The 12,500-nt window shown below is 47.5% G+C and overlaps 2 protein-coding genes across 2 annotated transcripts in view; one reads left to right on the top strand and one right to left on the bottom strand.

Moving 5' to 3' along the window:
* ddx31 (DEAD (Asp-Glu-Ala-Asp) box polypeptide 31) overlaps positions 1–7,907 on the top strand; it is a 13,374-nt gene extending 5,467 nt beyond the window's left edge. Inside the window, exons 11-21 of the mRNA XM_061071138.1 lie at positions 505–624; positions 2,142–2,248; positions 2,724–2,950; positions 3,343–3,495; positions 3,579–3,638; positions 4,450–4,500; positions 5,612–5,751; positions 5,844–5,928; positions 6,035–6,146; positions 6,234–6,480; positions 7,467–7,907. Of these exons, the coding sequence (XP_060927121.1) occupies positions 505–624; positions 2,142–2,248; positions 2,724–2,950; positions 3,343–3,495; positions 3,579–3,638; positions 4,450–4,500; positions 5,612–5,751; positions 5,844–5,928; positions 6,035–6,146; positions 6,234–6,480; positions 7,467–7,608 (1,444 nt within the window). The 3' untranslated portion in view covers positions 7,609–7,907. The remainder of the gene's footprint in view (positions 1–504; positions 625–2,141; positions 2,249–2,723; positions 2,951–3,342; positions 3,496–3,578; positions 3,639–4,449; positions 4,501–5,611; positions 5,752–5,843; positions 5,929–6,034; positions 6,147–6,233; positions 6,481–7,466) is intronic.
* A 2,232-nt stretch (positions 7,908–10,139) lies between these two features.
* Positions 10,140–11,747, bottom strand: barhl1a (BarH-like homeobox 1a). Its single transcript, XM_061070957.1, has 3 exons — positions 11,510–11,747; positions 10,618–10,786; positions 10,140–10,314 (listed from the first exon to the last, which is right to left on the bottom strand). Exons 1-3 carry the CDS (start codon positions 11,745–11,747, stop codon positions 10,140–10,142), a joined length of 582 nt encoding a protein of 193 aa, XP_060926940.1.
* Positions 11,748–12,500: the final 753 nt, after the last annotated feature.

The following is a 12,500-nucleotide window of genomic DNA, read 5'->3' as shown; positions in this document are numbered from 1 at the left end:
TGTGACAACGGGCGTGTCCTCTCTGGGACTGGGCGTGTCCTCGCTGGGACTGGGCGTGTCCTCTGATAATGGGCGTCTCCTCTCTGGGACTGGGCGTGTCCTCTGTGCGAACGGCGTGTCCTCGCTGGGACTGGGCGTGTCCTCGCTGGGACTGGGCGTGTCCTCTGAGAATGGGCGTCTCCTCTCTGGGACTGGGCGTGTCCTCTGTGCGAACGGCGTGTCCTCGCTGGGACTGGGCGTGTCCTCTGTGAGAACGGGCGTGTCCTCTCTGGGACTGGGCGTGTCCTCGCTGGGACTGGGCGTGTCCTCTGAGAATGGGCGTCTCCTCTCTGGGACTGGGCGTGTCCTCTGTGCGAACGGCGTGTCCTCGCTGGGACTAGGCGTGTCCTCTGTGCGAACGGCGTGTCCTCGCTGGGACTGGGCGTGTCCTCTGTGAGAACGGGCGTGTCCTCTCTGGGACTGGGCGTGTCCTCCAGGAGGTGTAAACAGTGTTTCTCTCCCCAGGCTGCGTAAAGGAATCAACGTCCTGGTCTCGACCCCCGGCCGCCTGGTGGACCACATCAGGAACACGCTGAGCATCGTGTTCAGCTCGGTGCGCTGGCTGATCCTGGACGAGGCCGACAGGTAACCATCTTTAATCTTTAATCTCACTTTGCGTCACTGTCTGTTGATTTAATTTTAGTGCTGTCAGTTTAACGCGTTATTAACGGCGTTAACGCAAACACATTTTAACACCGTCAATTTTTTTAACGCGAGTTAAAGCAGAGCTGCAGCTTCAGTACCTGTGTTCGCCTCCAGTCTGACCTGCTCGCGCTTTTTGTTTAAATATTTCGCCAACTAAAATATATATTTTAAGCTATCGTAGCGTCCCACAGGACACGGAACTTCTTCGTGGTTTAGTAACTTTTATTATCCTAGACACAAACATGTGCACCTCTCTCTCTTACTCCGTCACTCGCACACATCAACAACACTTCACTTCCTCATTGATCCCCGATCCCCCCATCCTATTGGTCCAAACAGTCACATGTTCCACCACGACCCCTTCACTGACCCTCAGACATCAGAGCGCTCCTTCAACACAGTGTTTTACTGAACATACGTCAAAACCAAACATAAACATAAACCCAGTCCGTTACACTATGAGGCTGCAGCTATATGTTTTTATTTATTTAAAAATAGGGAACTTCTTATTTCATACATTTTCCACAAATATGGGGAGGACTCAAATAGCCCTACAAAGTTCTGTGTTTAAATTATTTCAAAGTAGGCCGACACTTGCCTGTGTATTTAGTTTGTTTGTTATTTTGTTGCTTGTCTGTTTGAGTAGCTGGCTGAAAGCAAAGAAGTAGTAGGCTTACCTGTTATTAATAACCTAACTGTTATGGTTCATTGTTTCTGAAATAAGACGCCTGACTGCTATGTTCACAGCAAACTTGAATTTTTCTTTAATATTAAGCCATGGTTTAACTGCACAATAGGCTGAGTCCTTGTTTACCTGAAATGTGAACTTTATAATTTAATTTTGTACCGCCCTGTTTGGCAATGTTGTTTTTCAATAAAATAAAACATTTGCATGAAGCAAGCCAATCCACTTTTCCATGTTGATAAATCCATTAAAACGAAAAGTAAAATTATGGAAAAAAAATAAATGAAGGGACATTTAGAATAGATAAAAATGTGCGATTAATTGGGATTAATCGCGAGTTAACTATGACATAAATGCGATTAATCCAGTTAAATATTTTAATCGTTAGACAGCACTATTTAATTTAGTTTGACATGTTTGATGCCAGGGTCAGATCCAAAGAGATTGTAATCTGAAGGGAGCTTCGGGAAATGATAATAAATATAATAAATGTTTGAAGAGAACCAAAAATGGATCGTTGTGTCTCCTGCGTCTGTTCCGCCTGATGTCACCACACAGAGGCAACTACACACAGCTACACACAGCTACACACAGCTACACACAGCTACACACGTCACGTTTAACATCAGGTTGTGTATCGTCCTGTTAATCAGTTCACAGACGACACAGGAGTTGTGATCGTGTCCCGTCATGCGTTGTGTGACGTGGTTGTGTGACGTGGTTGTGTGACGTGGTTGTGTGACGTGGTTGTGTGATCTGGTTGTGTTTTCAGGACCTTGGATCTGGGCTTTGAGAAGGATGTGACCGTCATATTGAACAGTCTGAACTCGACAGGACCGAGCAGACAGAACGTCCTGCTGTCTGCCACACTCACACATGGTACTCACACAGACACACACAGACTCACACAGACACACACAGACACACACAGACTCACACATGGTACTCACACAGACTCACACAGACTCACACAGACTCACACAGACTCACACAGACTCACACAGACTCACAACGTATTTAACTGCTTTACTTTATATCATACCATAACGTGTGAAACTAGAAGTAGACATTAAATAAATGTTTGTAAAGATGTTTCTGGTTCTCCTCTGATGTTTGTTCTGATCAGTTTGGTTTGAATCCGTTATTTGACGAGTTAGAAACCAGACGTGATGTTTGACAGCGGAGGCGGAGTCTCTAGTGGGGATGTAAACGCTGTGTTTAAAGTACTTCAGTCACTGGGAGGAGTCTGTGTTGGTATCCATAGTAACCAACCAGTGCGTCAGGATCATGTGGTTCTGTCACAGCCAATCAGACGCTGCAGCTGATTCTACCTGTAATGTCCTGCTGTGTTCAGGTGTGACGCACCTGGCTGATGTTTGTCTGAACGACCCCGTCAGCATCCACGTGTCAGGCCCCGCCTCCTCTGACCTCACCACCATCAACGCTGGAACCTCTGACCCCGGCCCAGCCAGCCAATCAGAGAGCTTTGCACTGCCCGAGGCCTTGAAGCAGTTTGTGGTGGTGGTTCCCAGTAAGATCCGGCTGGTGTGTCTGGCTGCGTTCATCATGAACAAGTGTCAGGTACGTGATGAAAACATGGAACACATGACATATTATAAATGTATATAGGTCGGTGTTGTGGTTGATATCAATATAATTATCAATATATGAACCTCTCACAGTCTTCAGATTGACTCGCTTCGTTATCTTCAGTTTTTTCTTCATTTTTATTGTTTGTGGCATCAACGTAAGGAAACATTATTTTAATGTCTTAGTTTTGATAGTTTTCAACCTAAAGTCATTTTTTTACACAAATCTTCAATGTTCGAACGTTTTCTTTGTTTTAAGTAAAACAGGACGTTTGTAAACATCAGGTCTGGTGCAGTTCTCTACTCTAGCTTCCTGATCGGTCAATGAGTGGTCACCTGGTCAGCTGCTGCAGCCTGATTGGTTCCTGTCTCGTTGTGTTTCAGTTTTCTCAGAACAACAAAGTCATCGTCTTTGCGTCGAGCTGCGAGGTCGTGGACTTCCTCCACTGTCTCTTCACCTCCGTCCTCTCTGGGCCCTCAGCCAATAAGAGGCCTCCGCTCAGCTTCCTGCGTCTCCATGGCAACTTGAAGCAGGAGGTGAAAGTCTGACCCCGCCTCTCAGTGTGGTTGTGTTTATGCGATCAGCTGATCAATAAGGGTGCGTTTGTTTTGTCCAACAGGAACGGTCCGAGGTCTTCCAGCAGTTCTCACTGTCTAAGTCGGGAGTTCTGCTGTGTACGGTGTGTGTCGGTTCCACATGTTCCACATGTTCTACATGTTCCACCTTCCACATGTTCTACATGTTCCACATGTTCCACATGTTCCACATGTTCCACCTGTTCCACATGTTCCACATGTTCCACCTTCCACATGTTCCACATGTTCCACATGTTCCACATGTTCCACATGTTCCACCTTCCACATGTTCCACATGTTCCACATGTTCCACCTTCCACATGTTCTACATGTTCTACCTTCCACATGTTCTACATGTTCTACCTTCCACATGTTCCACATGTTCTACCTTCCACATGTTCCACATGTTCTACCATCCACATGTTCCACATGTTCTACCTTCCACATGTTCCACATGTTCTACCATCCACATGTTCCAAATGTTCCACATGTTCCACCTTCCACATGTTCCAAATGTTCCACATGTTCCACCTTCCACATGTTCCACATGTTCCACCTTCCACATGTTCCAAATGTTCCACATGTTCCACCTTCCACATGTTCCACATGTTCCACCTTCCACATGTTCCACATGTTCTACCTTCCACATGTTCTACATGTTCCACATGTTCTACATGTTCTACCTTCCACATGTTCCACATGTTCCACCTTCCACATGTTCCACCTTCCACATGTTCCACATGTTCCACATGTTCTACCTTCCACATGTTCCACATGTTCCACCTTCCACATGTTCTACATGTTCTACCTTCCACATGTTCCACTTTCCACATGTTCCACCTTCCACATGTTCTACATGTTCCACTCTTTCTTCCTTTTCCACCGTCTAAGTGTGTGTGTGTGTGTGTGTTTCAGGATGTAGCAGCTAGAGGTCTGGATCTTCCTCAGGTCACTTGGATTGTTCAGGTAAATGTCCTCGTGGACAGAGAGGACACAGTCTGTCCTCGTGGACAGAGAGGACACAGTCTGTCCCCACGCAGAACCGTAACGTGCACCTCCCCAGAATGTAAACACACGTCAGGGTGACGCGGACTAGAAGAGCTGTGATTGGTCCGCTGCAGCTCGACAGTCTTTCTCATTCGGTTTGTTGATCGTACAAACCTTCTCCTCCTCCTCCTCCTCCTCCTCCTCCTCCTCCTCCTCCTCCTCCTCCTCTCTCCTTCTCCTCCTCCTCTCTCCTCCTCCTCCTCCTCCTCTCTCCTCCTCCTCCTCCTCTCTCCTTCTCCTCCTCCTCTCTCCTCCTCTCTCCTCCTCTCTCCTCCTCCTCCTCTCTCCTCCTCTCTCCTCCTCCTCCTCCTCTCTCCTCCTCCTCTCTCCTTCTCCTTCTCCTCCTCCTCCTCCTCCTCCTCCTCCTTCTCCTCCTCCTCCTCTCTCCTCCTCCTCTCTCCTTCTCCATCTCCTCCTCCTCCTCCTCCTCCTCTCTCCTCCTCCCTCTCCTCCTCCTCCTCTCTCCTTCTCCTCCTCCTCTCTCCTCCACTCTCCTTCTCCTCCTCCTCCTCTCTCCTCCTCCTCCTCCTCTCTCCTCCTCCTCCTCCTCCTCTCTCCTCCTCCTCTCTCCTTCTCCTTCTCCTCCTCCTCCTCCTTCTCCTCCTCCTCCTCCTCCTCCTCCTTCTCCTCCTCCTCTCTCCTCCTCCTCCTCCTCTCTCCTCCTCCTCCCTCTTTCTTGTCTTCATTGACATGATTGTTCTGAAGTGAACAGACACCAGAGAATTAGTAAATACGCAGAAGAAACTCGCAGCCTCTGGTGTTTCTGTTTCTACAAGACACCTGCACATAGTGGAGGTCTTTGTGAGGGGAGGGGCCTCAGGGTCTCAGCTGAGGCCCCTCCCCTCCATGTGGCCCTCTGCTGGTGGGAGCTGGCCTCACAGTGTCAGGTGCTCATAGAATTTGGTTGATGAGGACACCACACTTCACTACCAGAAGACTTATCGATTTAAATATCTTTTATCCTATTTATGTTCGATGACTTTATTCTTCACTTCTCTCTGAGGTCATTAATGACAGATTGATATTTCAGTTCACTCCTCCGTCAGCGGCGGCGGAGTACGTCCACCGCGTCGGCCGGACGGCTCGAATAGGAGGACAAGGAAGTAGCCTCCTCTTCCTCACCCCGGCCGAGACCGCCTTCATCGATGAGCTGGCCAATCACAACATCAGGTCTGAGGACGGAGAGCAATCACAGCCGTACACCTTCAAGGATTTATACCAGATATGATTATTAAGGTGGGGGCGGGTCTTCTGTGTTTCAGCCTATCAGAGATGAAGCTGCTGGACATCCTGTCCAGTCTGATGCTGGATGATGCGTACAAAGGGCGGGGCAAATACCACAGCAAGGTAAGACGCCATGTCACATGACCTGCAGGGAGGGCGCTCCGTGTTTCCACTGATTGGTTCAGCTGGTGTTTGTGATCAATAACGCCGACGGGATCTTTCTCTCCAGACGTCGTCTCGAGCTCTGGAGCAGGAGATCCGAGAGCGAGCCACGGTTCTGCAGACGCACTTTGAGAACTTTGTTCACGCAGATGCTGAGTCGCTGCAAAACGCCAAGAAAGGTACGTTCAGTGTTCTCTGCCCATCTGGTCGCTCAGGCAGCTGATTGGTTGGTGAATATGGCTGTGACGTGTCTGTGATGTCACCAGCTCTTCAGTCCTTCCTGCGGGCCTACACCACCTACCCCGCCCACCTCAAGCACATCTTCCACATCCGCTCCCTCCACCTGGGGCACGCCGCCAAGAGCTTCGGCCTGCGAGACGCTCCTCAGGGTCTCTGCCCCGGGGCTTCGGGCCCCCGGGACAAACGGCAGAACAAGAGACAGACGAGGAGCCCGGAGAGGAACCAGAAGAAGAAGACGAGCGGCAGCGGGGCGGCAGGGCGTGCTGACAGGAGGTAAGTGCGTAGGCCCCGCCCCCTCTGTCACTGCACCTGCAGAGCTGTGGATTCACATTTCCTGCTGCCGCCGTTTCTCATTAAAAGCTTTAAAATGACGGCATGCTTTTATTGTGAAGGTGTGTGTGTGTGTGTGTGTGTGTGTGTGTGTGTGTGTGTGTGTGTGTGTGTGTGTGTGTGTGTGTGTGTGTGTGTGTGTGTGTGTGTGTGTGTGTGTGTGTGTGTGTGTGTGTGTGTGTGTGTGTGTGTGTGTGTGTGTGTGTGTGTGACACGTCTGTTTGCTCATTAACACACAACCCCTGCTGAGATGACAGACACACACACACACACCCTACTAAATAAAGCAGCGTTCTCCTGTGTGTGTTTAGTGTGTGTTGTTGTCCTGAACTGCAGCAGACCTGTCTGGACACAAACACACACTCACTCATTACAGGTGTGTCCCGCTTTGGGCTTCACCTCCCAGAATCCTTTGGGTGCTAATCAGTTGTGTAGCGGTGCCGTTGAAGCGGGGGGGAAGTGTTGATTCCACAAACCACTTCTGGAGTTTCAGGTGTAAACAGTGTCGCAGCAGAATCCGACCACTGAAGGATCTAGTGATCGATTCTTCATAAAACAGATAAAAACCATCCTGCTCCTGTGATGTCATCAAGTGTCCTCAAGCCCGACTTTCAGATTCAACTAGAAAAGACGTAATTTAAACCAAGTTTTAACCCTGAGAGTCTGTGGTCATCCTACGTGGTGCGTTCACTGACCCTCGGACACCATATCGAGGGACCACTTCTGGGACTTTTAGGCCTAATGTTATTTTTCCCTCTCGTCTCGGCAGCAGTTGATTTTGATTTAGAAAGGTTAGTTATTAAACCTTGATCTCTTCAATCATGTGACATGTTCTAGCCAATGAGAAGAGGGCTGTATCAGCGTCATGCTAAGACACAGAACAGATTAACACCAAACTTTACCGACGTTAACCGTTTTGTCCTCGTCAGGTTCCGTCCCGGGCAGAGGGACGAACGTCTGCTCCACTCGGAGTTCTCCAGCGGTTTGGACGAACAAGACGCAAAGAAGAAGAAGAAGAGAAGGAAGACGATTGGTCAGTCGGGAGAGGAGGAGGAGCTGGAGTGCCCATGACTCCTCATCACCGTGACAACATCAACCTGAGACGGAGCGGTCCGGTGTCAACAGGAAGTCAGAGTTCACACTGAAGACATGAGACAGTGTTTGTGTAACAAAGAGTGTGTCACTGCTGAGTACAGACCACAACAACATTAACACAATATTACATACACACACTTCGAAAAGTCAAGTCAAAGCCTCCATCGCCCCCTGGTGACTGACTGCGGTATAGGTCATAAACCTCCATGTTAGCAGATGGGACATGGACCAAACTAAAAAGTAAAAGTAGACATTAAATAAATGTTTGAAAAGATGTTTCAGTCGTTTCAGTTCTTCTGTCTCTGATGTTTGTTCAAGTTTCTCATCAGTTTGGTTTGAATCAGTTATTCGATGAGTTAAAAACCGGCGGAGACTGACTCCTGATTGGTTGAGAACATGTATGGGCGGGACTAGGGTTGCAAAATTCCGGGAATATTCAAAGTTGGAAACTTGCCATGGGAATTAACGGGAATAAACTGGAAATGTTGTGGGTAATTTATACTAACTGTATTAACCTTGTCATATTATACAGACATAAATATAAACATTTTGTCGTGTCATAGGCTGATTTGTAGCCTGACGTTGTCATACTCATGATTCTAGTCCAGACATGGGCAAAGTACGGCCCGCTGGGCTTTTTAATCCGGCCCGCCGAACTTGTCCAAATAATAATAAAAAAAAAAAATAATAATAATTTTTTTTTTTTTTTTTTTTTTTTGGAAACTAACAATTTCGTAGCACTTTAATGGCACTTACTTATAGAACTTTGTAGTTTTGCTTTATTTTTAAGAAATGTTACTGTCTTGATTCTTGTTCTGGGTTTGAATCCTCGGGGTTGAATGCACTTATTGTAAGTCGCTTTGGATAAAAGCGTCAGATAAATTAAATTTGCCCGGGAGTGTGATGTATAGGGCTCTAAAGGTCACATGATCTCCCTTCACTTTTTCCCTTTGCCCTGTGAGCCCTTCTGTAAAATGAGAGGATCAAGGAAACGAAAAGTGGACAATGAGTGTCGTGTTTAACACGGAGTCGACAACAAAATACTTTTTCACTGAAGTCCAATCGAAGGCTGTTTGCCTGATATGCCGAGAAACTGTCGCAGTTTTCATGGAGTACAACATCAGCGTCACTTTGCTACGAAGCATGCTAACTACGCTAGCAAGCAGTCAACACAAGAACGGGTGGCTGCAGCTCATAGGTGGCGACTGATTTACAGACTCAGCAACTTTTTCTTCACAGACAAACTGCGATTAAAGAGTCATCTACCAAGGCATGTTTTTTGGGGGGCATTCGAAATAGCAAAGGCTAGCAAACCTTTCTCTGAAGGTGAATTTTTGTTAAATGGCAGATAAGTGCTTTGCTACTTGGTAAAGGCCAAATCCTTTCATGTAATGATTTTTCCATTTATAATAGTTCACAAAACACTCCATCCATCTGTTCCTGGCCCCGCCCCTCTGTCAAATTTTGGAACCCATTGTGGCCCGCGAGTCAAAACGTTTGCCCACACCTGGTCTAGTCAGAATATGGGTATGAGACCGCTCCATTGGGCTGTGATTATGGAGCGAGTTTCAACTGAACCAGGAAAAAAAATGCCTCTTCGCTCAATTGGATAGACCTACAACCAATCAGAGCAACGTAGTATGTGACGTATGAATCCCGTAGGAGGACGGCAAAAACATCTTTTCGATCTACAAATGCCTTGATCGCGTTTCTCTGTTCCTCTTTCAAAATGAATGCGCTGTCGATGTCTTCTAAAACAGACTCGATGGCATCTACACATCTCAGCTCTCCAGCGGCAGGCATGTTTGTGGAAAACAAAGTCAACCCAAGCGCTGTTTGATAACGTAGTTGATTACGTAACTGTTGATCATCTGTCCATCATCGTATAAAGCCCGCCCTGACAATTTGATTGGTCCGATCAGTCCAGTCATCAAACTACAGTTTGGTTTGAAGAGTTAATCAAATCTTCAGAGACGATTCAACATCAAGAGTCAAACAAAACAACATCAGACCAAAAATTGTAATAGATTTTTATTGAAAATGTAAAAAAAGAGGAAAGTTTTTATCAAAACATTAAAAACGTGTTGTTCAACATCCTGTTGTTATATTAACGTTATTTATAAAGCACCTTCATACACAGTGTGAAAGACAAACTACTGAAAGCATCGGGGCAGAAGGATCAACATAGTAAAATAATAATATCACAAAGCAGAAGAAAGTGTTTATGGAAGTGACCTAGAAAGATGTCGTCTTCTAGTCCTCCGTCTCCTCCACCACCTCCTTCCATCTCTTCTAGTCCTCCGTCTCCTCCACCACCTCCTTCCATCTCTTCTAGTCCTCCGTCTCCTCCACCACCTCCTTCCATCTCTTCTAGTCCTCCGTCTCCTCCACCACCTCCTTCCATCTCTTCTAGTCCTCCGTCTCCTCCACCACCTCCTTCCATCTCTTCTAGTCCTCCAAGTCTTCTAGTCCTATCAGTTTCTCAGTCCTCCCAGTCCTCCCAGCCGTCAGTGTGGGTGTGATTTGTTGTTGACCAGCAGGGCGGCGGCTGGTTGGCCTCGGTACAGGTAGAGGTCCAGTGTGGGCGGGGCAGGAGGGAACAGGAAGTGTGTGGGCAGGAACATCCTGCCAGCTTCAGCCAGCAGCTCCAGACCAGCAGCTGACCGACGCTTCCACTTGGTCCTGAAGGGAAAAGAGCAACACTTTCAGTTTTGAATCTGTTTTGTCCTCATTGTTATTTTGTATTAATTTGAGTAAAGTGGAGATAAAACATCTGCAACATTTTAATGTAGAGTTTATCAAAAACAGCATAAGATTGTAATTTCATCATTGTACTGATGAACAGAACATTGAAATGACTTTTACAGAACCTGATAGTTAAACGTGTTGTGTTTTAAAGACATGAAAAACCGAAACCAGGAAAGGGACCAGGACAGCCACATCATTGTGTAGTTGTGTGTTTGTTGTGTGTCTGCTGGACGTCACCTTCTGTTCTGGTACCAGGTCTTCACCTGCGTGTCGCTGAGCTGCAGAGACGCAGCGAGCTCCATCCTCTCCTGGACGCTCAGGTACTTCTGCTTCTGGAAGCTTCTCTCCAGCCTGGACAGCTGCTGGTCGCTGAAAGCTGTTCGAGCTTTACGAGGCTTCTTCTGCACTGAGGGACACATGACATCAGTCCTGTCAGCTGATTGGTCAGTGAGTCCTGAAGTGGATTGGTACTCGTACACTGATCCATCGACATGTTCTAGTCCAGAAACCACAGAACCACCTGTCTGGACCTCTTTTCTTCAGTTGATCTGAACTGACGTCACTAGTTTCATCCTCTAAAAACCAACAGCTTGTCCATGAGACTCTGTCCCAACTGGACTTAAAGGAAGTCCCCCCCCCCCCCTAATTGACAGTTACACTCCATGCACACACAAGTTAGTCATGGAGCTCCATAAGGTTCTGTCCTTGATGCTCTTCACCTTATATCTGCTCCCTTTAGGAAGCAGCATCAGAAAGCATCTCGTACACTTCCAGCTGTACGTACATGAAGCTGATGAATCGAATCACTTCCAAACACAGGTTCTCTGTTGGTTCTAGAGTCAGAGTGGAACCGGAGGTAGAACCTTCAGCTTCCAGGCTCTTCTCCTGTGGAACCAGCTCCCACTCTGTTACTTCCTTCTCAAATTATTATTATTAATAGTTGTTATTATTATTACCAGTTCAATTATTAAATCACCAGTCTTTCCCCCGTTTCATTTTAAGGAAAATCTGCATTTTACATTTTCTGAGAAATCAGCTTCTCGTTAATTGTTTCCTTAAAAAATGAAAACTGTTGTTTGTGTATATAATCATTCAATTTAAAACTTTTTGTATTCTTTAATCTTCTCACCTCTGGACTCAGTGTCTGAAGAACCGCTCAAACTGTTCTCTTCATCCGGTCCGGACCGGCACGGCTCGGCCTCCGGTCCCGGGTGTCCCGGGTCAGACAGAGACCGGCGGTCCGACAAGATGTCCCGGATCAGGAAGGAGGAGCCGGCGGAGCGGAGCAGAGGAGCCTGGACCGGCCGGAAGGGGGGGGGCAGCGAGTCGGTCCGGAGCCTGGAGCCGCTGCAGGATGGAAGAGCCATCTGATCAAAGAGATCAAAGAGCTACATTCAAATCAAAGTGAAGCAAAACACCAGAAGAAGAATCAAATATCAAATATGGTGTTCAATGTAAATTCAATTCAAAATCAAAAACACCAGTCTGGAGTTAAAGAGAGGAGAGACTGAAGAGAGAGAGAGAGAGAGGGAGAGAGAGAGAGAGGAGAGAGAGAGAGACTGAAGAGAGAGAGGGGAGGAGGGAGAGAGACTGAAGAGAGAGATGGAGGGAGAGAGAGGGAGATAGAGAGAGAGAGAGACTGAAGAGAGAGAGAGACTGAAGAGAGAGGGAGAGAGAGAGACTGAAGAGAGAGAGAGAGGGAGAGAGAGAGAGAGGGAGTGAGAGAGAGGGGAGGAGAGAGAGAGAGGGAGATAGAGAGAGAGAGGGAGAGAGAGACTGAAGAGAGAGAGAGAGAGAGAGGGAGAGAGAGAGACTGAAGAGAGAGGGAGGGAGAGAGAGACAGGGGAGGAGGGAGAGAGGGAGGAGAGAGAGAGAGAGGGAGGGAGAGAGAGAGAGACTGAAGAGAGAGAGGGAGGGAGAGAAGAGAGAGAGAGAGAGAGAGAGAGAGAGAGAGAGAGAGAGAGGGAGAGAGAGAGAGAGAGAGAGAGGGAGTGAGTGAGAGAGAGAGAGAGAGAGAGAGAGGGAGGGAGAGAGAGAGAGAGAGAGAGAGAGGGAGAGAGAGAGAGTGACTGTAGGAGTGAGAGGGAGGGAGGGAGAGAGAGAGTGAGAGGAGGGTGGGT

Source organism: Limanda limanda, chromosome 5 (genome assembly GCF_963576545.1).
Source record: "Limanda limanda chromosome 5, fLimLim1.1, whole genome shotgun sequence".
NCBI classification, from domain to species: Eukaryota; Metazoa; Chordata; class Actinopteri; order Pleuronectiformes; family Pleuronectidae; genus Limanda; species Limanda limanda.
Note: the sequence above shows the minus strand (reverse complement) of the source record. Positions and strands in the feature narration are given on the sequence as shown.

Coding starts and splice junctions, on each gene's coding strand:
- barhl1a (XM_061070957.1), bottom strand. CDS start 11,747: ATGGCTCTTCCATCCTGCAGCGGCTCCAGGCTCCGGACCGACTCGCTG. Junction 10,787..11,509: donor TTCAGACACTGAGTCCAGAG/GTGAGAAGATTA, acceptor TGTGTCCCTCAG/TGCAGAAGAAGCCTCGTAAA. Junction 10,315..10,617: donor ACCTGGTACCAGAACAGAAG/GTGACGTCCAGC, acceptor TTTTCCCTTCAG/GACCAAGTGGAAGCGTCGGT.